At 47.3% G+C, this 24,461-nt stretch overlaps 1 protein-coding gene across 5 annotated transcripts in view; it reads right to left on the bottom strand.

Moving 5' to 3' along the window:
• The window catches only part of LOC146810317 (ATP-binding cassette sub-family A member 10-like), a 1,555,322-nt gene that overhangs the window by 1,279,101 nt on the left and 251,760 nt on the right, over nt 1–24,461 (bottom strand). For all 5 annotated transcript variants that reach the window (XM_085617313.1, XM_085617310.1, XM_085617311.1 and 2 more), the window contains exon 8: nt 7,786–7,974. In XM_085617313.1, the coding sequence (XP_085473439.1) occupies nt 7,786–7,974 (189 nt within the window). The remainder of the gene's footprint in view (nt 1–7,785; nt 7,975–24,461) is intronic.

A 24,461-nucleotide genomic window follows, 5' to 3' on the forward strand; every position in this document is an offset into this window, starting at 1 on the left:
GCCAGAGGGTTTGATTTTCTTTTCTCCTGTATCCTTTTAATTTCAGATGGGATGTAATGCTTATCTATGATTTGAGTTATCTCTTGATTTTCCATAATTGAATCATGCCTCTGAGTTATCTGTTCTGGTGTTTGTGGGAATTTTACTTTCCTGCTTGTTTGCCGCGAGATTTTTCGTTTTGATCTTTTTTTGCTTTCCTTCCCCTTTTCCTTTAGCTTAGACGTAAGCTTGGGTGCCTCTTATATAGAAAAAATTATAGGCTCCTTTTCCAAGTGCGTTTGTGTTTGAGTTGCTATTCTTTGCTGATTCTTTTGTTTAAAGATGGGAAATAATGGTATCTCAGGTTGAGGGATACTTTCAGCCTTAGTTTCCTCGAATAACTTGCATAAAGAGTAAACTTCTTCATCTTGTCTGGGCTTGTTTTTCACTTTTTTTGAGATGGGTCCATCTTTTTGTGCTGCCTTTTTTACTTTAGCTATAAGGTGGTTGTCTGCTAGTAGATTTGGAGTTTCTTCTTCTTTTCGACTCATAGCTTTTCCTGTATGACTTCGTATAATGTTGGGATTTTGATTGAGTTGTTTTTTCCTTTTTTTTCCCACTAAAAATTGTAAAAACACAGTTTGTGTTTCAAGAATTGCGTCCGAGTTGTCTAGATTTTTCTCAAGTAGGGCCAATATGGATTCCAGAATTCTCTGTAGTGAGAAGAAAGCGCTAGATATTGGTTTTCGACTGTCCGGGCATTGAGGTGTATTGAAGAATGTTGATTCTTTTCATTGTGAACAGTTTTCCATGCAGACCGTAGCATTTGTTGGGGTGCTATTGAGTGGTTGTGGAATCTCTTTTTCTATTAATGGAGACAGGTGAGCGAGACCCATTGAAAAATGTATATCTGGTAGAGTGAAGTCGGTATCTAGAATTGCAGGGGGAAGTTCCTGAGCTATGTTTGGTCAAGGTGAAACTCCAACTCGTGGCAGTATGAAATTCACCAACTCAATTAATCAATCAGGGAATTGAAGCACGCTACTCACCCGTGAGGGTTTCAAGGCGCAGGGGGGTACACACTTCTGTTGGAGGATCAGAGGTTTCTTTGGGGCCGTGGAAGTTTATTCTGTTGTTGAGGTATTTGGGTCCGTTGTTGTGTAGGCATTTGTAGGCGTGAGTGAGGATTTTGAAGGTGACTCTCTTCTCCACGGGGAGCCAGTGGAGTCTCTGCAGGTGTTGGCTGATGTGTTTGTGCTGGGGGATGCCAAGGACGAGTCTGGCCACGGTGTTCTGCATTGTTTGGAGTTTGCAGAGAAGGGAAATGTTGATGCCGGCGTTGAGAGCGTTTCCGTAGTCCAGTCTCCTGGTGATGAGCACGTGGGTGACTGTCTAACTTGACTCAGGGGGGATCCATTTGAAGGTCTTGCAAAGGATGCAGAGGGTGTTGAAGCAGCTGGAGGTGACAGTGTTGACCTGCCTGTTCATGGTGAGTGAAGAGTCGAGTATGATTCTGAGCTTCTTGGCATGGTCTGAGGGGGTCGGTGGGCCACCAGCTGTTGTCCCATGCTGAAGGGGTGGTTCCAAGGATGAGAACTTCTGTCTTTTTGGCATTGAGTAAGAGGCATCTGTTGGTCATCCAGACTGCGACTTCTTGCATTCCTCTCTGGTAGTTGAGTTTTGTGGTGTTGGCGTCTCTGGTGAGGGAGAGGATGAGCTGGGTGTAGTCGGTGTAGGATAAGATTTTGAGGCCATGTTGTCGGACGATGGCTGCGAGGGGGGCCATGTAGATGTTGAAGAGGGTCGGGCTCAGAGATGATCTCTGTGGGACTCTTCAGGTGACGTCTGTGGGAGCGGAGAGGAAGGGCGGTAAGGAATGATTGAATCCAGTCCAGGGCCGTTCCTTGCATGCCGGTGTTGTGTAGTTTGGGGATTAGTTTGCGTGAGAGACAGTGTTGAAGGCTGCGGATAGGTAGAGGAGGATGAGGGCTGTGGAGTGGCCTTGGTCCAGGAGGGTGCGGATATTGTCTGTGGTGGCTAGTAGGGTGGTCTCTGTGCTGTGGTTGCTTCGGAATCCAGATTGGGACGGGTCGAGGATGTGGTTCTCTGCAATAAATCATGTCAGTTCCCTGTTGACTGCTTTCTCTGCCACTTTGGCTGCAAAGGGGAGGAGCGAGATGGTCGGTAGTTCCTGAGGTCCGTGGGGTCGGCCGTGGGCTTCTTGAGTAGGGACCTGACTTCTGCACACTTCCAGTCGTCCGGGAAGGTGCCTGTTGTGAAGGTGGTGTTGATGGTGTGTTGCAGTTTGGTTGCGATGGTGTCTGTGGCTCTGTGGTAGATGTGCAAGGGCAGGGGTCAGTGGGGGCCCCCGAGTGGATGCCTTTCATGGTTGTGGCGGTGTCCTGTTGGAGATGGTGGGCTGGCTGGTGTCTCTGGGGGGTCAGCTGTGGCATCCTGTGCATGGTTAACGAAGTTGTCATAGAGTGTTCTGATCTTGAGGTGGAAGTAGGTTCCAAGTTTGTCGCAGAGGTCTTGGGACGGGGTGATGTCTGTGGCTTCACTGCGTGGGTTGGTGAATGCCTGAATTACACTGAAGAGTTCCGTGGAGTTGGTCAGGATTTTGTTGTGGGTGAAGTTGATTTTGGTTGTTCTGATTTGGTTGTGGTAGTCTGTCATGGCATCCTTGTAGGTGGAGTAGTTATCGGTTGTCTTGGTGTTCCTCCAGTTCTTCTCCAGACATCTGCAGTTGCGCCGGGCTTCTTGGAGATTGGTGGTGAACCAGGCAGCCTTCCTGGGGCGCTGTATGCCGGGGTTGCGTAGCAGGGCGAGCTTGTCTGCCTAGTTGGAGATCCAATTGTTGAGTCCTCTGGCTGCGGTGTTTGTGTCAGATGCCCTTGTGTGGTTGCCTTGGGTGAGGGCGGAGTTCAGCTGCTCGTCGGTCACCTTGCTCCAGTTGCTTCGTGGTGGGCAGGGGGCTGGTTTGGTGCCTTGGGTATGTGGTTCGTTGATGCGATGGCATGGGTTGTGATGGTGGTTGTGAAGGGTGTCCGGGGGCCAGGGGGCCTGTAGATGAGGGTTCCTCAGAGTGTGCTGTTAGGGCTGGGCTGGATCTGGAGATGGAGGTGTTCGGCAGAGGGGAAGGTTTCGCTGGGTGTGGTGAGGCGGATGGTGCTCTTGTGGGCGATAGCGAGGCCTCCTCCTTCCTCTGGATCTTGTATACATCGGGGATGGCGGTGTTGATGTCGGGTGGCGGAGGCGGCGTTGGTCCAGGTCTCCGTGAAGTAGGTGATGTCGGGCAAGAGAGAGTCGAGAAGGTTCCAGAATTCCAATGTGTGTTTGTGCACACATTGAGGAGGATGCATTTGAGGTTGTAGTCAGTGCTGGTGTTGGTTGTGTTAGAGCTCGGGTGGTGATGAATGTCCAGCGGCAGTGGAGGCAGGAGACCTGGCCGTGGGTCGTGTTTGGTGAGGCCTGTTGGCAGTCTCTGAGAGTTCCAGGGTTGAGTGCGAGAAGTGCAGCAGTGTTGTAGCGGTGGACGGTTGTAGACCCATGGTCCCTGGCGCTGGTCGCGGTCGTGTTACCGACAGGTGCAGACGGGCTTGCCTGATTGTTTTGGTGACCTGGCAAGTGTTCCACAGTGAGGTCAATCTTGCGTGAAATGGCCCAGTCACATAGCAATTGAGCCTCTTCTGAGAGAGGTCAGGGTGGCCTTCTCTCTTGTTTGGCCCTCCCTTTTTTTTGGCTATGTAAAACAGATGTTATGTTGCCTGGGTAACAAATCATATGGCTTAGAGCTCCAGAACATTGAGGTGAATTCTTCTTTCTGCAACTTACCAGCAGCCTCTAGTTGAACATTCCTGTAGGTGATTTCCCCAGCCATTCATGGAGCCATCTGTTGTCAGTACAATCCTCTTAGTTACAGATTGAGAAGAAATCTATTGCTGGATTTCTTGGGAATCTCCACCACAGACGTTTGCAAAGGGGAACTTGGCCAATACATGATGACATGAGGCCTAACAGTGATTTGTATTATCTAACCATAACTAATTGCTTTGAAGACAGACTCTTTGCCATGATGTTGAGCTTTATTACCCTCTCCATATATGAAAATGCCTTCCCTGACTGAGTTCCGAGTACTGCACCCAGTAACTGGATTTTCATGCGAGGTTCCAGCGTTGATTTTTTTTTGTTTAGTGTGAGGCCCAAGCTCGGGAATAGACTGATGCAGGCGGTCACAGAATCTCTTGCTTCTTCCTTTGATGCTGCATTAATGAAGCAGTTGTCCAAATACGGGACACATGGTGACCTTGGCACCTGAGAAAAGCTGAAACTAGTGAAAGGCACTGGTGAAAATCCAAAGTGCTAATTTGAGTCCAAAAGCGAGTGTTTTGAATGGATAAAATTGTCTTGTTATTGAAAAGCTGAGATATTCCTGTGCTTCTGGTGGTTTGGCATATGGAAGCATACATCCTGTAGATCTACGAATGGCAGGTAATCGCCTTCCTGAATCATTACGAGGACCTCCCGATATGCAACTATAAAAAAGCTTTGTTTCTTCAGGTACTTGTTCAACTCTCTAAGGTCCAGGATTGGTCTCCACTGTCCCATCTTCTTTCTTATTAAAAAGAATCTGGAGTAAAGTTCCTGATTTCTTTTGGATCTTAGTTTTTTACTCTTGCTCACTCGAATAGCGGATGAAGAATTACCCATTGCAGCTCTCGCAAATGGAGATGAAGTTCCTTCTCGGGCGGGCAAATCAGGTGGTTTTTTAATAAATGCAAATGTATGAACTGTGTGAACAATTTGCCTCACTCATTTGTCAGATGTCATGGACTCCCATGAGAGGGCAAAAAAGGAAATTCTCCCCTCCGTCTTCTGTGTTCAAGATGGTGGGGGGGCAAAGATGGTGAGTCAAGCTTTGTTTTTTGGGGAGATGGTTGAGAAGAGCTTCTTTCATTCTGAAGAACTTCTATTTCCTTGCCTCTGATTGTGATTGGAGGTATAGCCCTTGTCATTAGCCAATTGTCTCTAAGGTTAACATAGTCTGCCTGAGCCACAAAAAGTCGACAAACCAGAGATATTGTACTGTAAAAGGCCTACAGTCTTTGCTGTATTTCTCACTCTTTGAGGAAACTTTAGCAGACTAATTGTTATCTTCTTGGGTGAGATCAAGTAAGGGTGCCATGTCATACCACATCTGACAAACCTAAAGTCATACAAAAGCCAGAATGCTGGCTGCCTTAATAATAGTTGCTGCCAGCAGATTGCAGAGGCAGACAACGGCGGACACACCGACCGCACTTCCCCGTTGTGTTCCCTTAGTATGATAATCAATAGTCAATTAGGTTTGGTGTGCACAGGCTACTCCAGCACCTGCGAAGAGCTGCTGGCTGTTATTCGCTCGTCCGTACAGATTTTGCAGCACACTAGCCCTTATCAAGGAGGCCCTCGCAGCTGCTCTGCAAATGATCACCACAACCCAGATGCCACGTTTACTTTTGCCCTGAAGAAGTTCATTGTTATGAAGGAAACGCGTTGGCTGACAATTTTCTACATTGGGACTTTCACAATAAAAGACTGTCTAAAGATAACTACCAAAAACTGTGATACTTATTGAAAACAACTTTCTTCACACATAAAAGGTGGTGCACCACTCCATTCTTGGGCATAATAGTTGCTGCCATTAAACTAATGTTTTGGTCCAGATTGTCTATACGCCTTCTATCCCTGTCAGGAGAGCCAGAGGATGGGGGAAATAGGGTTTTTCGATCTACTCTGAGAAGCCAAAGTTATCACAGAGTCTGGCTTCGGATGGCCTGTCATACAGGCTAGGGCTGAATAAAGGGCTTTGTACTTCTATTCCAGGCATGGTATGGCCGCTGGAAGAGTTGCAGGTGTCTGCCTTAGCTGTAGCCCTTCAGACCAAACAAAATCCAAGATTTGATTAGTTTATATAGACTTTTGTAGCTGTTCCTAAAAATCATAAAGGAAACATTGCTATTCCACTGACATCATTCGCAGATTGACTTTCTTGCCAGCCCTTTCCCTTAATAAATAAATATGAGATATATCATCCAGTGGCTTAGGCATGTTATTATCTTCTTTCGGAATGATGAAGTCATCTCCTTCATTGAAATCTTCGTAATCTTCTTGTGGGAATTTCCTTTGCTGTTCGTCTACATCACAATATATATGTTTCACTATTTCCTCTCCATCCTTCATGTCTTCAGGAGTTGATGGGAGAAGAGGTTTATAGACTGGTTTTGGAGATGTTTCCCCTGGATGTAGGCGTAGATGGTGAGGGGGAAGGTGGAACAGTTGGGAGTACAGCCGGTATCACAGGTTGAGGAGGCTGACCTGTAGTTTGCAGTGGTAGTTAACATTGGAAAGTGTCCATTATGTGTTGTAAAATAAACAAAAAGGTATTTATAATCATGGTAAGGCTCATCCTCATTCATTTAATCCTCAAAAGCTATCTGGAAAGTAGCTTACATTGAATTGTGTTGGACTGTGTGTGGTTTGTGATTCAAGATCACTTGCAACCTCTTTCTGTTCTGACTCCAGAATCTGGAAAGGCAGAAAGGTTGTCACCCTTAATGCTGAAAAGATATGCTCTGCAAATATTGTCGCTGACTGTGTTGTTTTTGCTGGTGTTAACGTCATGGGTATCATCATTGATAGGGTTATTGATGCCGATGGTGTTGTGGTCGATGGTGCTGTTGTCACCATCATTGTCGACGGGCTCGCCGTTGAATGTTTCGCCACTAGTATTGACAACAGCAGGAGGGGAGACTGTTACCTGTCTCTGCATCAGCTGGGTCTTTCTTTGTCGTCATTGCCGATTGAGTGTTTTATGGGGATTTCTTCCTTCTTGTGGATGGTTCGTACTTATTTGATTGACATTTTTTGAGCAGCGTTTTACCCAGACGGAATCTTCTTTTCTAGAGTATTGTACTGCTCTAGGCTTAGTTTGTGGGGAGGTGGCTGAAAGCTGAAAGAAACTTTACAAGTCTCCTTTTCTGTGCTACCTTCATTAGAGTGCTTGGTACAATATTTTCCATGGCATCTTCTGCTGACGAGGCGTCTTCTCCTTTGGAAAGAGGGGCATTCTTTTTATCCAGTACATATAGTGCAAGCCTCCTCTCATTCGCCTTTAGAATCTTAGTAGTAAAAGGTTTTACAAATATCCCAAAGTGAAAACTAATGATCAGTGTAAAGACAATAAATATACTGAGGTTCATCATTTTAAATCTTATTTTGCCCACAAGATGAACATGGTTTGAAGACAGATTTCCTCTCACTGTCAGCCATGTTGACAGGTGGTGAAAGTTTGAAGGCAAAGGGTCTTCCTGGCCCAGAAAAAAATAAGTTTTCCTAAAAATAACTCACGGTACTGTTAAAGCTGAAGATAAAGCTAGCTCTATCCCAGGGTAGACCAGGAAAGTAACACTTGAGTTCACTTAAAGGTTTGAGTAGATTTGTGCCTAGGGACTCCCTCACAGAGGACATGCGGTAGAAATCTGAGCAAGGTGACCTCTAGAGGGATTAGGAGAACTGGTGCTTCTGTTTATTGTCTGACATTTAGGTTGCTCCAAATGAGGTAGATGTGTTACTAAACAAACGTTGTTCAGGTCTGTGTCTATTTTAACACTGTTTACTGCTATTTAAATATACCAGGGTTTGCCATCCTGATAGGGAATAATTCAAGCATGTGAATATATGAAATATAGTGTTGGAGAATAGAAGGTTTCCATTTCAAAGAAACAATAAAAACATGGTTCAGAACTGCAGTGAGTTGGCTGTTACCTGGGACAGTCCAGTGGAAAAGCTAAAGGGACTGAGGAAGGCATTCAGAATCCACATCACAGGTGATGGAAGCTCATCGATCAGAAGAATTAGACTTAGGCATCCGAAGGTGAGAGTGAGCAGGAACCCAACAATGCTCGTCAGTTTGGGCTTCCTCAGCAGGGAAATCAGCATGAAGCAGAAGCACATCTAGGAGTATCAGAAGAATTTACATTAACACAAAAATGCTATGAAGTGCGTAACTTTACATTCATACCACAATGCAGCACCCTCATATAAATGATCTCAGAACTGACCACCAACCACTGAATCTTATCTGTTACCTGATTTTTAATTTCATGTGCCAAATACAGAAAACTGCGAAGAATGACATAGATCAAACCCTTTTGAATGGATATGCCCATGCACTCCTGTGGAATACAAGAGCTTACAATTAAGAGTTTCTCAAAAAGATAAGTTTTCATTACCTAAAAAAGTAAAATCCTTCTCTACAGCCCATTAACAAATAATTTCACATGTCTGCCTGCTCAGTACCAACATATTATAACTTATTGTCTGACAACCAGAAGCATTCAAAGGGACCACAAAGGTACTTCTCAAAGCAAATCTTTATAGGTAGCTGTCAGCTTTAACTTGAATCTTACATATAGTCCATGCAGATGGACTGTGGTAGTAATATACTTCAGATGAGCAACATGTAATTTCACTAGAGCATGCTCCTTCCATATCAGCTGAAGTGTTGTTATCACTCCAAACAGTAGTTTCGTGTATTGGACATTGCCATGGCTTAACTGTATTTAAATGTGTCAAAACAAAGACAACCATAAACCAATTATTTGGTTTCCCAAAACCAAAAGATCTACATTCATTCATTCCATGGACAATATACACCACAGTTTCTTTAAATAAAACCAGACTTTTAAAATAGCTTCTAGTATTGCCCTCAAAAGTCCAGTATGCTCCATAACTTGCCTTGGCGAAAGTGCATAAATGCTTAGTTTGTCAAACTATCATGACCCCAAAAGGAGCAACTACAAAGGAAAAACACATACTGCCAGAAAGTGAGATGCCTTAAAGAAGACACCACATAGCAGACATTTTTCCCTAGAAGAAATCAATTTTGTTGTCACTGTTAACATTAAACTACACAATTTATGTATATAAAATAGACTGCAAACACAAGGAGATGATGGACGAGCGCTGAAACATTTCAGACACTCACCCCCAGTCACAGATCTGGGTTGAATCCATTATCATTCTTTAGCTCACTTCGCCACCCCAGTCCAGACCCAGCCATATGCAAATCAGGCTTGACCCTGTTCCTCCTGGAAACAGTCCGGCCCGAACTGCCAAGCCAGGTCTTCCCTGGACCAAGCATCCTAAGACTGCTCCATCGCTTGCTTTCTGCAATGAAAAAATGCCTTCAAGGGCTTTATGCTACATAGAAAGTAACTTACATTGCAGGTAGACATGGTTTACTTACTCTTATCTCAAAGTAAATTGCATATTAGATATCAAGTCTCAATATCAAGTAATAACAGATATTCTTTCTTTTAACTCTACCTAGTTAGGATAAATGGCACTAGTAAGGTCAAATCAACTGAGACTGTCTAAACTATGAGACAAAACCGCCGTCTGATTTCAAGTAAAATATTTTGCAACTAGCTAGTAATTTAAATCTGTCAAATCTAAGGACCTTATTTAGTGTTTGGCAGAAAGGGTACTACATTGCACACACAGCAGAGGACCCTCTACACCAAACTGAAGGTCCACCCATCTCATTTACAGTTGGGAGACCTTCAGTATGCCAGCAGCAGAGACTGGTCTGGTGGCTCAGTGGACTAATGCATCAATTGCAGGGGCCTGTGTTCCCTTCATGGTTACAGGTTCATATCCCGGTCGGTCCACTCCGGCTTTCATCCATCTGAGGTCGATAAACTGAGTACCATTGAGTTGGGTAACAAGAAACATCTGTTATTCAGTGTCAAGATACATCTGGGTGAATGTGCGCTTTACAAATACACCTGTTATGTTACTCCATCTCTACCACAACCATACACATCCGACAGAGTACAGCCCGTCAGAGGTTTTGCCATTTATTTTCCCGTCCTGTTCAAAGTGGGTGAACAAATGGCAAGTTTTCACTGTTTATCATGACCCCCTCGCCATGGGACAAACCTCCCATGGCAATTGGGGGGTCATTGTTTTTTTTTCATTTTCAAAACAAACGTTTTGGAAAATAAAAAAAAATAACAAACTAAATGTTTGATGTAGGCTCCATCATATTGACTGAGCCTTCCATTACACTTTCAACACATTTACAGGAACCATCGTGACAGCAGTTCCTGGAATTGCAAGAGATGTCCACCGGATCCACAAACATCTCTAAATTTAGTGGGGAGAGTACCCTTGTCAAGTACTCTGCCGTGGCAACGGTACATACTCCCGCTGCCTAAATCAGGCCCTAAATCTTGTGATACCTTGCCTGTGTGTTTGTAAGTCTGCCTGTCCTACTATAATCTGAGAAGTTTTGCGAGCCATTGCATATTCAATGGTAGTCAACTAAATAACCACTGTAAACATTCCACCAAAATCAGACATGTGATGATATCAAACATATCCATTCTTCTTTTAAATCTTACACTTCCTAAAATTACTAGTCCCTATCTGTAATATCTTGATTCACTGCTGCATATTGTTCATCAAGAGTCCGCATTCTGTTCAACAATCACTCACAACCATCCCTACTTCTATAGCAACTACCCTTTTTCCTCCTTTGTATACCAATTTACATCAATATTTATACCTTCAAAGCTAATTTTATTCTTCATTTACTAAGCAACATACATTGCGCACTTACAAAAGAATCAAGGACAAATGTTAATACTCGTACTAATTTCTAACACACTTAGGGCCTAAATATGAGTTTTGTTGGTGTGAGGGTGTGTGGAATGCCAACGCTGCTCCCCCCACCACCAAGACTTGCCGTTGCCTGCCTGCCAGATTACAAGTTTTTTGTAGTCTGGCAGGCAGCGTGGTTGGTCCCTTGGCAGTGCTGTTTAAAAGGCTCATTGTGAGCCAGAAACAGCACTACCCCGGGACTGCCAATGCATGTTCCTGCACTGGAAGAAATGCACCATGTCATGCATTTCTTCCTGTGCAGGAACTGGGGGTGCAGAAATACAGGGGGAAAAGCATGTGTCCCCCTGCATGAACCACTGTGCCCTGGAGAAAGAGAAGGCTCTTTAGGGCCCCCTTTCTTTCCTCACCACCAGTCTTTTCATGGAGGAAGAACCTCCCTGACAGCGCTGGAGGTGAGGAAAGTCTTATTATGCTTGGCAGTGCCTCAGAACACCACCAAACATATTGCAGCCCTCAGACCACCATGAGACTGGCAGGAAATGGTGGATCCCTGGCAGCTGCAGCGGTGCAATGGCAGTCTGACCACCGAAGACCTGCTAGGGCGGTCGTACCGCCTGTACGGCAGTGGTTGGACTACCACCACTGTGCCTCTGCCAGTCAGATGGTCCTCGGACCACCAGACTCGTAAATGTTATGTTATGTTAGCCGGATTTGTATAGCGCACAGCTGCCCCGGCAAAGGGGCGTCCCGGCGCTTAAAGCAAGAAATCGGCATACAGGCAACCCAATAGGCAGACAAAGACAAGGCTAAGCATGCACAGAAAACAGGAAGGTCTTAATGGCCTTCCTGAAAATCAGAAGGTCATCTAAGGCCCGGATATAAACAGGAAGTGAATTCCAAAGCTTGGCGGCAAGCACACTAAAAGAGCGGCCACCTGCCCTGACCTTATTCAAACGTGGGACAGAGACCAAATGAAGCCCAGAAGATCTTAAAGTATGCGAAGGTACATACGGCACAATGAGATGTTCCAAAATCTGAGGAGAAGAGTATTTCAAAATTTTGAACGAAAGGCAAAGAGATTTAAACTTGATCCTTTGGTATACAGGAAGCCAATGAAGTCCATAGATGTTTTTTTTGGCTGAGCAAAAGCTCGGCAGGCCGACCAGAGCCCTGGCGGCCGCATTTTGGACACGCTGGAGTCTACAGATTTCAGCCTGATTAACACCAAGTAGGAGAGAATTCGCGTAATCCAACCGAGACAGAATAGTAGCCTGAACAATAAGCTGTCTGGTAGGGGCATCAAAAAATTTAACAGTAGGTCTAAGCCTACGAAGAGTGCCAAAGCAGATGGCAGCGATTTTCTTGGTGTGAGGAACAAAGCTGAGTTTGGAATCCAGCCAAATGCCTAGGTTCTTTACCTCAGTGACCGGAAGAGGGGTAGGGCCAAGCTCAGAAGGCCACCAGCGATCGCCCCAAAGATGGCTCTGCTTACCAATAATAAGCACCTCCGTTTTTTTTGCGTTCAGTTGTAAACAATTTTCAGTCAGCCAACAGGCCACTGATCTGATTCCCTCCCGAAACTTTGTGGCCTCTATATCAGAAGCCCCACTTATGGCAACCGCTAGCTGAGTGTCGTCAGCATAAGACACCATGGTCAGGTTACAACGCTTGATGACCGCAGCCAGCGGCTGGACATAGATATTAAAAAGTGTGGAGCTCAGGGCCGACCCCTGCGGAACACCCTGAGTGATGGAATGGGGTTTCGACTGATAAGGCGGGGTAGCAACTCTGAAGGTACGACCAGATAGAAACGATCGAAACCATTCAAGTGCCGCGTGCTCGACACCAACCTCAACCAAACGCTGTAGTAGAATTGCGTGGGAGACGGTGTCGAACGCGGCACTGAGATCCAAGAGCACAAGAGCTGCCGTTTGGCCTGAGTCCTCCAATGTTCGTAGGTGCTCAACCATAGAAAGGAGCGCAGTCTCAGTGCTATGGCCAGGTCGAAAGCCATTCTGGGTAGGATCTAAAATGTAAGCAGAGTGAATAAAGTTACAGAGAGTAGTGTTCACATGAGCCTCGGCTAATTTAGCCACCCAAGGAAGAAGGGAGATGGTGAGATAGTTCTCAAATTTCTGAGGGTCTAGTGCAGGTTTTTTTATTATGGGAATCACCAATGCTTGTTTCCAACTATCAGGAACAAAGGCAGACCTCAAAGATAGATTAACCAAATCTCGTAATGGGGGAAAACAGAAAGTCGCAGATTCTCTAAATTGAAAAGGACGTAAAGGATCCATGGGAGAACCTGATTTAACTTTCATTGCGATTTTATTGAATTCCTCCATCGAGAGGTCAGGCAAAGAACCTAGAGATATAGTAGTTTTCCGGCCAGAATCCAATTTCTCCAAAGATATAGATGGAGCAGGAAACGAACGGTAAATGGCCGCCACCTTTTCTACAAAAAAGGTTGCCAGGCCTTCACAATGAGAAGCTGAGCAAATGTTCGTAATTGGAGTTTTACTGGCTGTCAGATCCTTAAGCACCTTGAAAATGAGCCCTAAATGTCTGACATCTGTCATTGATTGCTCCTTATCTCATCATTCCATAATGCAAACTGAGGTCACTGTTGTTGCTGCATCCCCCATCATCCTCCACCCTGATCTCAAATAGAATTATTCCTCAGATTTCCTTCCTTGCTTAGCTAAACCAAATGATTACACTCCTTCACAGCACATCATATCTTTGGACCAAATCCTACAACATGTTTTAATACACACTACATGTGCACATTATCACCTGCTAATACATACCCAAAAAACTCAATTTTTTTTATTGAAAATTAAAATAGCAATGCCTCTTTGGAAGCAGCATGATGAGAAGTCTGAACAATTTTGTTGTTCATGAACATTTTGTATGTAGACTTTTCATAGGCTTAGGTAATGTTAAATCCACCTACTTTCAAAACCACATCATCTCACTTTGGTCCCATCCACACGCTGTGAACAAATTAATCTCCCATGACACACATATCACTCAATTCTCACGGTCAGCCAATGATTTTGCATCATACTTTTCCATCACCATTACTATTACTACAATATCCAACCACCTTTCTTTTAGTGAGTGTCCCCCAAAGAACAGTTGTAGGCTCATTGTTTTAATACCACCTGCTTTGTGGCATCTGTTCTTTTGGTTTTTCCTATCATCCTCCTCCCTCATCCTCATTCAGACAACACTCAAATCTCCTTCCCATTCTTTTCCACCATTCTACCTCTTCATTTGCACCCATCGTTACACCTTATACAATCCACTTTTCCCTGCCATTTTAATGTTGTCATTTGATTAGAAATTTTAGAGTGGCATTCAACCATTCTATCCAAATGAGATTGCTTCCTACTGCAATCACCATTGCTCTACAATATGTGATATTAAACGGAAAAGAAATGTCCTTCCCCCACAGGTAAGTTGTTAATGGAAACTGGTATGCTTTTAAAGAACAAGTTTAGAAATTTTGAAAAACTTCAGTGAGAACAGGACCACTGTCTACTGCTGCCACCTTGATTTCCAAAGGGGAAATAGCTCAAAGAGGATCCATTTGCATTTGTTAAACAGTTAGCACTTTGACTTGAGAGATGGTAACTTTTTAAAGTAAGGCAACCTGAATTATGGAACAAATGATTTATACATGAGGGTATATGTTATAATTTGGAAGGGACACCCTTAACATGCCCGTTCCAAATTGTAAATTTTAATCCATTTCTAAACCCATTTAGTAATGCAGAAAACGTTTCACTATTGGTAATGTGTAGTTTATGTGAACGATAAAACCTGCCTATCATGCAATGGAATGTAATTATCCTTTTGCACTAATTTTCTAATGAAACTGTTACTGCTTCATACTTAAAGCAAAAAAATACATATGCAACAACACATCCTTCCCAAATAAAGGCACCAGCTATACTTTTTAAGCAAAATGTTTTCTCCGGAAGCGTAAGGGACATTTAATAATTCATTCTGACTTGTCCCTAAATAGGGAAGCCCCTCCAATACAATCAAACAACAGCATTTTCTCCGGTGAATTAGCTTTCCTTATGGTGGACAGGCTCTACTGAGGCAGGAAATGCTAGAGTATGACCACCAAGACAGCGGATATATCTCGTGTAACTGTCAATTTCTTGACCACCTGGAAACCTAGGGGCAGATTTATTAAAACGTTACGCAACACAGTGCAGCATGGCAAGATGCTACACTGTGTTGCATGAATGGAAGAGACCTGAATGTGCCATATCTACTGAGATATGGTGCTCTCTCCCTGTGCAGGCACTCTTGAGGCTGACCTCCTTCCTGAACAAAAACAATCCAAAGAGGCATTTTCCTCTTTCTATGTGTGAAACAGAATGCATAATGCACAGAAAGAGGAAATAACAAGGAGAAAAAAAACTATGTTCTCCTTGTTATGCCTTTCTGTGGTAGCAGTACCAATTTCACGCAATTGAGATTTACAAACCTCACATGGAATTGCGTGATATCCATGGATGGATTCAAGGGAACGCCAAGGCTCCACCTATGGAATGCCTACCACTTAGAAATGTGAGGCATATCAGCACAATATGCTGTGTTGAGTTCCATTTTTTTCTACAAAGCCATGCAAGGCCACGCAAATCAGGCCTTGTATGGCTTTGTAGAATAAGCCTTTGCATTGCCCTGAGTCCCCTTGCATGACGTAAGGGCGACACAAAGACTTACTAAATCTAGGCCCTAGTGTACTCATAATACCAGGCTTAGTTTAATCTTTCCCCTGCAACGAGCAAGACTTCCTATTCCTATATTACGAAAGGCTGTCTTAGTCATGAATGGATTTATCAGTCTGCAAAGGATACATTTTTTTAAATTGTAAAATGTCTTTTATATAAGGATTGATAAAAAGTGAAATGCCAGATGGGGATGAACCAGAGTTGAAACTGAGGGTTGTAAAGATTGGTTTGCCTTGTGTTTCCTTGTGTGACTTGATTAGGCAATGATGCAGAGAAGTGTCTGCTCACAGAACAATTTATGCTTCGTGCTCCATCTAGCCCAGACCACGTCTGCACCAGAATGGGACCAGGGGCCAGGACCCCTGGTCAGATGCTGGTCTATTCAATGGAGGATCTGGGGGAGCTGAGACGAAAGGGCACCACACTGTTGCTGCCTTTAGAAGTGAGAGTGAGGATAAGGACAGATGGCTTATTAATTAGTGGAGGAGAGGTAGAGACACAACAGGACCAGGGCTCGAGGGCAGAGGATGTGGGGCCTGGTAAACCAAACTTGACAAGGATGCATGTAGGCCCAGGGAAAGAGTTAAGCGCTATGGTGCTGAATACAAATTCCCTTCAGAAACACAACCTGGAAATCTTCTCGTTAATGCAAGAGGAAGGACCAGATGTGTTAGCCGTAACTGAAACCTAGTTGGAGGCCACAGAACCCGATATAGTCACTGCTTTGCCCCTGGATTATCATATCCTGGCACGACCTGCCAGCAGGGCAGGAAGAGAAGAGAGGAAGAGGGGGGGCAGTGATCAGCCAGAAGCACCTTGCTTCAGATGCTTCAGTAGAAGAAGGTTTGGAAGGGGCGAAGGTCCTGAAGGTGAAACTAGTACTAAAGACCACTTGTGCGGAGACGGTGGTAGTCTATTGCCCACCTCGGACAACCCTCCTTTCAATTATATGTTTATTAAATTAAATTAGGTACCAGCAGATAGTAGTGGTGGAGGACTTTAACTTCTGGTGGGATCGGGTACCAAGAGACCCCAAGCAAGTGGGTTCAGTGAAGGGATGGCCATGCTAGGGCTACAACAACTAGTTGGGTCTGAGACCCATGATTAGGGCCATATGCTTGATTTAATATGGTACACTCATCCGCCAATTAGTATAACAGAGATTGAACCTTGTAGCTGGTCAGATCATTATCAGATCAAGTTTATAATCCCTCTGTCCAGTCAGCCGGTGCACCAGCCACTGGAGTGGCGCAAGTACATGACTGGACAAAAATAGATCAAACCCATTTGGGGGAGGCATTAAAGGATGCAATGCATCCATTGAGCAACAATTAGGATGTCGATCAGCAGAGCAAGAGGTTTCTAGGTGGGATGCAGGAGGCCATAGACAATGGTGGCTCTCGCTCAGAGGGAAAGAGTGAGGAACAAAATCAAGTGGGCCCCCTGGTGTACTCCAGCACTACGGGAAGGGAAGCAAAAGCTGTGCCAATACGAAAGGAAATGGTGGAAGCTGTGCTGGGCATATATAAAGGAGTGAACACAGCGCCTAAAGCAGAGTTTTATGAGTTAAGGATTAAAGAAGCAAGTGATACTCAAAGGTAGACTTTTAAAGTGTTGAGGGAGTTGAGCCAAATCAAAGAACAGAAGGCAGTCCAAGATCCAGAGGACTGTAATAAGATGCACGACTTCTTCCTAAAGAAAATTAGTCAGATTCTAACTGAAGTAAGAAACACCGACTTTGTCCATGTCCACTGATAGTGAATGAGGTGCCTGGCTTCCAGGGTGAGAAGCTTTCAGTGTTCCCACCATTGGACCGCGAGGCCTTAGCACGGGCAATGGCAGCAGTTAAATCTGGCTTGCCGGAAGATCCTTGCCCTCCCAAGGTGTTCCAAATGGCCTTTCCCATAGTCGGGGGTGAGATGCTTTCCCTTCTAAAATCATCCCTTGTGGTAAGGAAAGTACCACTCAGTTTTAAGAAAGCCATGATAATCCCATTACAGAAGAAGACAGAGGCAGACCCTACCACCTAGTATCTAGCTAACCTTTTCCAGCTATGATTGTAGAAAAAACATGTATACAGAATCCTTGCAGAATTTATGGAGGAGCACCAACTGCTCCATACTCGCCAGACAGGTTTAAGGGCCCATTACAGTACGGAACTGGTGATACATTCGGTAATGGATGAGCTCAGGCTGGCGGCAGATAGGAACAAGCCCTTCTTGCTGATCCTGTTGGATCTTACAGCCTCTTTCAACACTGTTGTCCATCAAGTGTTGATGGATCAATTATGGGTGCGGTGGTTCACAGGTTCCGCCTTTTGGCAGCTCTCCTCCTCCCTGAAGGATCTGTCACAGAAGGTACAGCAGGGTGGCTATGTATCTTGAGAAAGAGTACTACTGTGTGGGGTTCCCCAGGGATCTGCTCTGTCCCCACTTTTACCTAATATCTATTTCAGCCTTTGGTGGTGGCACTAGCACAGCTGGACCACCAACTGAATAATTATGCAGATGACACCCAGCTGATCCTGAGAATTGATAACTATAAGCAAGCGCAGTTGAATTGCGCAGAACATCCTTAGGTTTACGATGAATTTGATGATGGCTAACTTGCTCAAAGTGAACCCAGATAAGACAGAGGTCCTGGCAATCAACACCAAAGGTTATCATTGGATAGATGTTTTTTGGCCCCAGGAGTTAGGTGCTACCCCGTCATCTGTGTCCGTTATGAAGAGTCTAGGTATTAAGTTGGATGTGAAGTTGGCAATGACCAGGCAGGTGACGACAGTCGTGGGAAGCTGCATGGGTCTACTTAGGCAACTTCGGAAACTGGTGCCTCTTCTATCTTTCTCAACAATGCGAATAGTGGAGGAGGAGCCTAGCGCGCAACCAAGATGGCCGCGTAGGTGCGAGGCTCCCAAGGACCTCTACGACCTCCTACATCTATCCTGTCTTCATCCTGATTTGTTTGAGGGGACTTTGTTTGTGAACCTGAGCCGAGGTGGTGCCCGTTTTCCGTTTTCGAATCGGACCCCGGGTGCCGTGATGGGCATCGCTTGAAGTTTGCGGCCTGCTTCTCCTCTGACCCCGGACTTGAGTTGAGGGGCGATCCAGTGGTGAAGTGAATAACAACGACGGGACGAGCCTGGCGGGGCGCGCACCCCACACTTTCACTTTCGCTTTCGAGCCCTCTCGCCATCATCGCAAGTGGGATCTCGGCTCTTTCGCGGAGTGTGGTGGTTGGCTCACTGGGGGACCCTGCCTACTCTGCGGGGACCCGTTCCGCCTTCCTGAGGCGACCTCTGGGGTCTTCGGCCTCGATTGTTCGCCCTCCGCCGCTGGACTCGTGGGTGCACGGATTACAGGGCGATGGCGACGAGGCAGGATGGAGAGAGGCTGAAGGCCAAATCGGCCCGGCGTGGTGCCTCTACCCAGGCCAACGTTATGGATCGCTACACCCTGCCGAAAGGTTCTCCCGGCGGGTCGCATAAGTCTCCGGAGCGGCCTGCGGATGCCCCGGATTTGCCAACGGACCTGACCTTGCAGGATATCATGGGCGCCATAGCGGAGATGAAGACCTCGGTGGGTCAACAGTTTGACACCCTGGCGCACAAAATTGACGCGGTTCTCATCGATGTCAACCTTGTTAGGGCTGATCTTTCCCAGACAAATGGTAGGGTTGACTCTTTGGCCCTCACCGCGTCGGGCCTCACGACTGAGGTGGCTGCCCTCCAAACGGAGGTACGTCGGCTCCGGCAGGCCAGTGCTCTCACGGATCGGCGACTGGAGGATTCCGAGAGTAGGGCCCGGAGGAACAACGTCCGCATTATCGGAGTGCCTGACGGATTGGAGGATTCGGCTGCGGATCTCTTTGTGGAGGACTTGATTTCCAATCGTCTGATGCCTCGGGGATTGAGCAAATTCTTCACGGTGGAGAGGGCCCATAGAGTTCCTGGTGGCAAGCCGAAGGTCGGAGCTCCCCCGCGGCCTCTTATTGCACGTATCTTCAATTTTCGGGACAGAGATGCGATTCTACAAGCTTCTAGAGTGCAGGGGCCGCTCAAGCTAGAGAACGTTGAGGTGAACTTCTATCCTGACTTCACGCAAGCGGTCCAGAAGCAGAGGCTGGGTTTCATGGGCGTCAAACGGCGGCTCCGAGACATGAACTTGAAGTATGCCATGCTTTTCCCGGCCAGGCTGCGGGTGGAATCCGAGGGTCGTTCTCATTTCTTTGACCATCCGGAGGCGGCGGGGGATTGGTTGGACACTTTGCCTAGGGGACATGATCGAGAGGGGCTGAGGGCCGCGAGTAGAGAGTGCCCACCGGACCGGGCCTAATGTATTGACACTGGGGCTACTTCCTGATGATGTCACTTCTTTGTTGGGCTCAGGGTTCCTTGACTATCGTGTTTTGTTCTCCCTCGCTTGGAGGTTGTGGTGTGTCTTGAGGGGGTTCTCTTTCCTCCTCCAGGGGGTCTTTTTGTAGTTTAGTTCATGCAAGGGCGACAGGCACACTGCAAGTTGGGGGGGCTGTTTGGGCTCATGCAGGGGTGCAGGGTGGGGGGAGTTTTGTTTGGAATGTTGGGTTGGGGTTGGGTATTGTTTGTTTGTACCACAAGGCAGGATTATTGTTGTTTCATACTTAACGTGCTCTCTGGGAGGGTGGTGATTGGAGCTGGTTGTGATGGGGGGTAGGGGACTGAGACTTCTTTCCTGGAATGTTAACGGACTGGGGGACAGGATAAAACGGGGGGTGGTCCTGCAGTGTTTAAAACGGATCTCACCCGATATCGTGTTTCTGCAGGAAACACACCTCATTGGTAATTCGGGCTTCACCTCTGGTTCGAGGGGTGTGGGCATAATGGTTAAAACCTCGCTCCCGCTGGAGGTTGACGAGGTGATCCATGATGACAGGGGGCGCTACACTGCACTGGTGGGCAGATGGGAGGGTAAAGGGATTGTTTTGGTTTCTATTTATGTCCCGCCGGGTTTGCAGATGACTACTTTTGCCGACTTGGGGCGCCTTCTTCTCGGGCTGCCAGAGGGGATTCTAGTGGTTGGAGGGGACTTTAATGCTGTGGTTTCCGGAGCCGAGGAAAGATACCCCCCCAGGGGACCTCCCCCGGGCCCAAACTTGGTTGTCTGTTCTCTTGGACACCCTGGGATTGGTGGATTGTTGGCGGCTAAAACACCCTGCACAGACACAGTACACTTTCCACTCCGGGGCCCATGGTAGTCTTTCAAGACTTGATTATGTTCTTATGCCAGCGGCCCAGGCGGGGAGGATCGGGGAGGTGCGACATCTTGCCCGGGGCATTTCAGACCACTCCCCGCTTCTGTTACACTTCGATATTGTCCTGGGGTGGAGGGGAGGGTGGTCCCGATTAACTCCTGGTACCTGCGTAATCCCACAATTCGTGCAGACTTGATTAAATCCCTTGAGCAATATTTTGAAGATAATGTGGGATCGGTCTCGTCTGCTGTTTCTCTTTGGGAGGCGTTCAAAACGGTACTCCGGGGGGAAGCCCTGTCCCTCATTTCCCATTCCAAGAGGCGCGAGCGGGAGGAGGTGACTCGTATTGAGTCTGAAATTACTGAGTTGGAGGGTGACCTGGATCGTGGTGTCACGGAAGACAAATTGCATGCTCTCAGACTCAAACAAGCAGACTACAAGGCCCTGGTCTCTGAAGCGGCCAAGGGCATGAGTAGGGAGCAACAGGGGCGACTGTATGATATGGGTGATAAGGCTGGAAAACTGATTGCGTGGCTGGATAAAAAGGAGAGAGCGAGTCGAGTTGTGCCGCTGGTTGAGAGAGTGGATGGTGTGCGTGTTACTGATCCCGAGGAAATTGTTGATTGCTTTGCAGAGTATTTCCGCGGGGTGTACTCCCCGGTCTCTTCTCGCCCGGAAGAGGATTCCCGCGTCCTGCTTAAAGATATTGGGTTGCCTTCCCTTTCGGAGGAGGATAAATTGTTGATGGACGCGACCCCGACGTCTGAGGAGATCGCCCTGGCCATACGCTCAGTCGCTTCTGGCAAGGCCATGGGTCCTAATGGCCTTCCCATTGAATTGTACAAGTTGCGGCCGGATACATTAGCGCCGCATCTTCGTGATATGTTTCTCGCGGCTCGGGCGGCGGGTTCTCTCCCGCTGGACCAGCGTCTGGCCACCATCGTGGTTATTCATAAGGAGGGGAGGCCGCGGGATCGAGTCACGTCCTACAGGCCCATTTCGCTTTTGAATGCGGAACCGAAAATCCTTGCTAAGGTGCTGGCTAATCGACTGGTTGGCGTGGTGTGCGATCTGATCCATCAGGATCAGTCCGGTTTTATTCCTCATCGCAACACCGCGCTTAACCTGCGGCGTCTGCATGGGGTGCTCGCGAGGGTTCCGTTCATACGTGAGCCAGCCATTTTGGCGTCCCTGGACGCCACAATGGCGTTTGATACGCTTGAGTGGCCATATATTTGGGCGACGCTGGAGAAGTTTGGGTTTGGCCCGGGATTCATCGGTTGGGTGAAATTGCTGTATTCTAGACCGCTGGCGCAGGTGGTGGTGAATGGTAGAGTGTCGGCTCCCTTTGAATTGGGCAGGGGCACGCGCCAGGGTTGTCCGCTGTCGCCTCTCCTCTTTGCGCTCGCTTTGGAGCCCCTGGCGGAGTGGCTGCGGTGGCACCCTTCGATTCGTGGTCTCCGATGGACCCCAGAGTATGAGGACCGAGTCTCTCTCTATGCGGACGATATTCTTTTGTATCTCGCTTCCCCGCGTGAATCGTCGATTGTGTTGGTGGATGTATTGTCCTCCTTTGGCCGTAACTCCGGCCTAGTCATCAACTGGGCTAAGTCCTGTGTTTATGTTCTTTTCGGAGAGGCTCCTATCCTCCCGCGGGGTTGCCCTATCCAGGTCGCTCACCAGGGATTCAAGTATCTGGGAATTTTTATTACCCTGGATTCGGCGGCCCGATACACACAGAATTTACTCCCCCCTCTCCAACGTTTGAAGGCAGATGTGGCGCGTTGGCGGCGTTTGCCGCTCTCGCCGCTTGGCCGGGCGGCGCTGTTTAAGATGATGTCGTTGCCGCGGTTTCTCTACGCCCTACAAAACACAATGGATGTCGTGCCGGCTAGCTATTTTGGGGAGGTGGAGGGTCTGCAGCGCCAACTGTTCTGGGATGGTAGGCCGCGGATCGCCCTCGCGAAGCTGACGCTCCCGTGGTACGACGGGGGGGTCGCCCTCCCCGATATCAAACGTTATTATTGGGCTTCCCAGCTGGCAGCGATAAATCACGGGCTTTATGGGCCTGCCCTTAATCCGGCTTTTGAGATGGACAAATTGTTGTTGCCGGGTGGCGACTACAATAGGGCGCTCTACTCCAGATCGCTCGACGCGCGTTTGACGGGTCCGACACGGGTCGCGGTGCGCGTGTGGCACGCGGCAAACTCGGCGATGGGGTGGAAGGATCGGTTGACCCGGGCGACGCCATTGTATGCTTCCGAGCGATTGGGTTGTTTGTGGACGACGAAAGGCTTTGAGAAGTGGGACACGATTGGCATTAGCAGGGTAGGGGATCTCTGGACGAAAGGGGGATTTAAAACGTTTGATGTGCTGAAAGCGGAGTACCAGTTGCATGATAGGGAGTACTTTCGGTATGCGCAGGTTCGTCATGCGTTGCTCTCCGTATTCCCGGAGGTCGCGTCCATCCCTGAGTGCTCCCCATTGGAAGATAGAGTACTAGATGGGTATGTGCCGGACAGCACTATTTCATTGATATATAAAAAGCTCGTCAATGATCGCTCGGGGCTGCTGGCCGCCCTTCGTGAGGCATGGGTCGCCGATGGATTGGAGCTGGATGACGAGAATTGGGTGTCTGCGGTGGCCTCCCCGAAAGAGGTGGCCATTCCGGCCCGCCTTCGGTTCGTCCAGCTCAAGATACTCCACAGGGTGTATGTTACGGGTCCTGGCCTGATGCGCATGGGATATGCGGTGGATGGGATGTGTAAGCATGGGTGTGGTATGATTGGGACCTTCCTCCATGTTTTGTGGGAATGTCCGGAGGTGACTCGGTTCTGGCGTGGCGTGCATGCAGTATTGCAGGCGGTCACGCATGTTGCGTTGTTCCCCGAGGCGAGGAGGTGTTTGTTGAATGTTTGGGAGCCGACTGATTACACGGTGGCGCAAACGTGGTGGGTGACATTGGGATATATGGTGGCCAAGCGTGACATAGCACAATTGTGGGGCTCCCAGAGGTCACCCACGGTTTCGGTGTGGAAGGAAAATATGGATTGGTGTATGTTCCGAGAAAAGACTGTGTATGTGGCGAGAGGCAAGCCTGGGAAATGGGTAAAGGTGTGGGGCCCCTGGAACTCCTATCGTGGCGGGATTTGCGCCCCGCCCCTAACGCGTGACCCTGCTGAGGCCCTGTCTCCCTAGTCTGCGCATTCCCATGATTCTGTGTTATCGGGATAACTTTGTCTCTGCCCCCTGCCCTTCCCCCCCCCTCCTTCCATTGTAGTTTGGTAGGACCCTCCCGAGGGGAGCGCATAATGTCACCCGGACTTTTGCCGCCTTGTGGGTTTGTTTCTTGTTTTTGTTCATTTAAAATGAAACCGTCATTTGGGATGTCAAGGCCTATAGCCGCAACTGATATTTCGGATCCTTGGGACTTACACTGCTTGCTGCTTGTGTTTATACCTATATGTTTATGACCTTATTGTTTACTAGCGGCCGGCCCGGAGGTTGTAGGCCCATACCTGTATATCTATTGAAATTTGTAATAAAGGTTTCAAAAAAAAAAAAAAAAAAACAATGCGAATAGTGGTGGCAGCACTGACTGTATCTGGCTGGATTATGGCAATGGTTTATACATTGGACTCCCAGCTAAGCAGCTGGGTAAGCTCAAAGTAGTTATGAAGGACGCTGCAAGATTAATATATAATCTACCAAGACAGATGCATGCCTCGCCGTTGATGACACAATTGCTACAGCTTCCAGTAAAGCAGAGGGCCAGGCTCAAGGGCTTACGCATTGCACAGAAGACCCTGTATGGACCAGTGCCGTCTAAGG

The sequence above is a fragment of the Triturus cristatus genome, chromosome 7 (assembly GCF_964204655.1).
Source record: "Triturus cristatus chromosome 7, aTriCri1.1, whole genome shotgun sequence".
Classification (NCBI taxonomy): domain Eukaryota; kingdom Metazoa; phylum Chordata; class Amphibia; order Caudata; family Salamandridae; genus Triturus; species Triturus cristatus.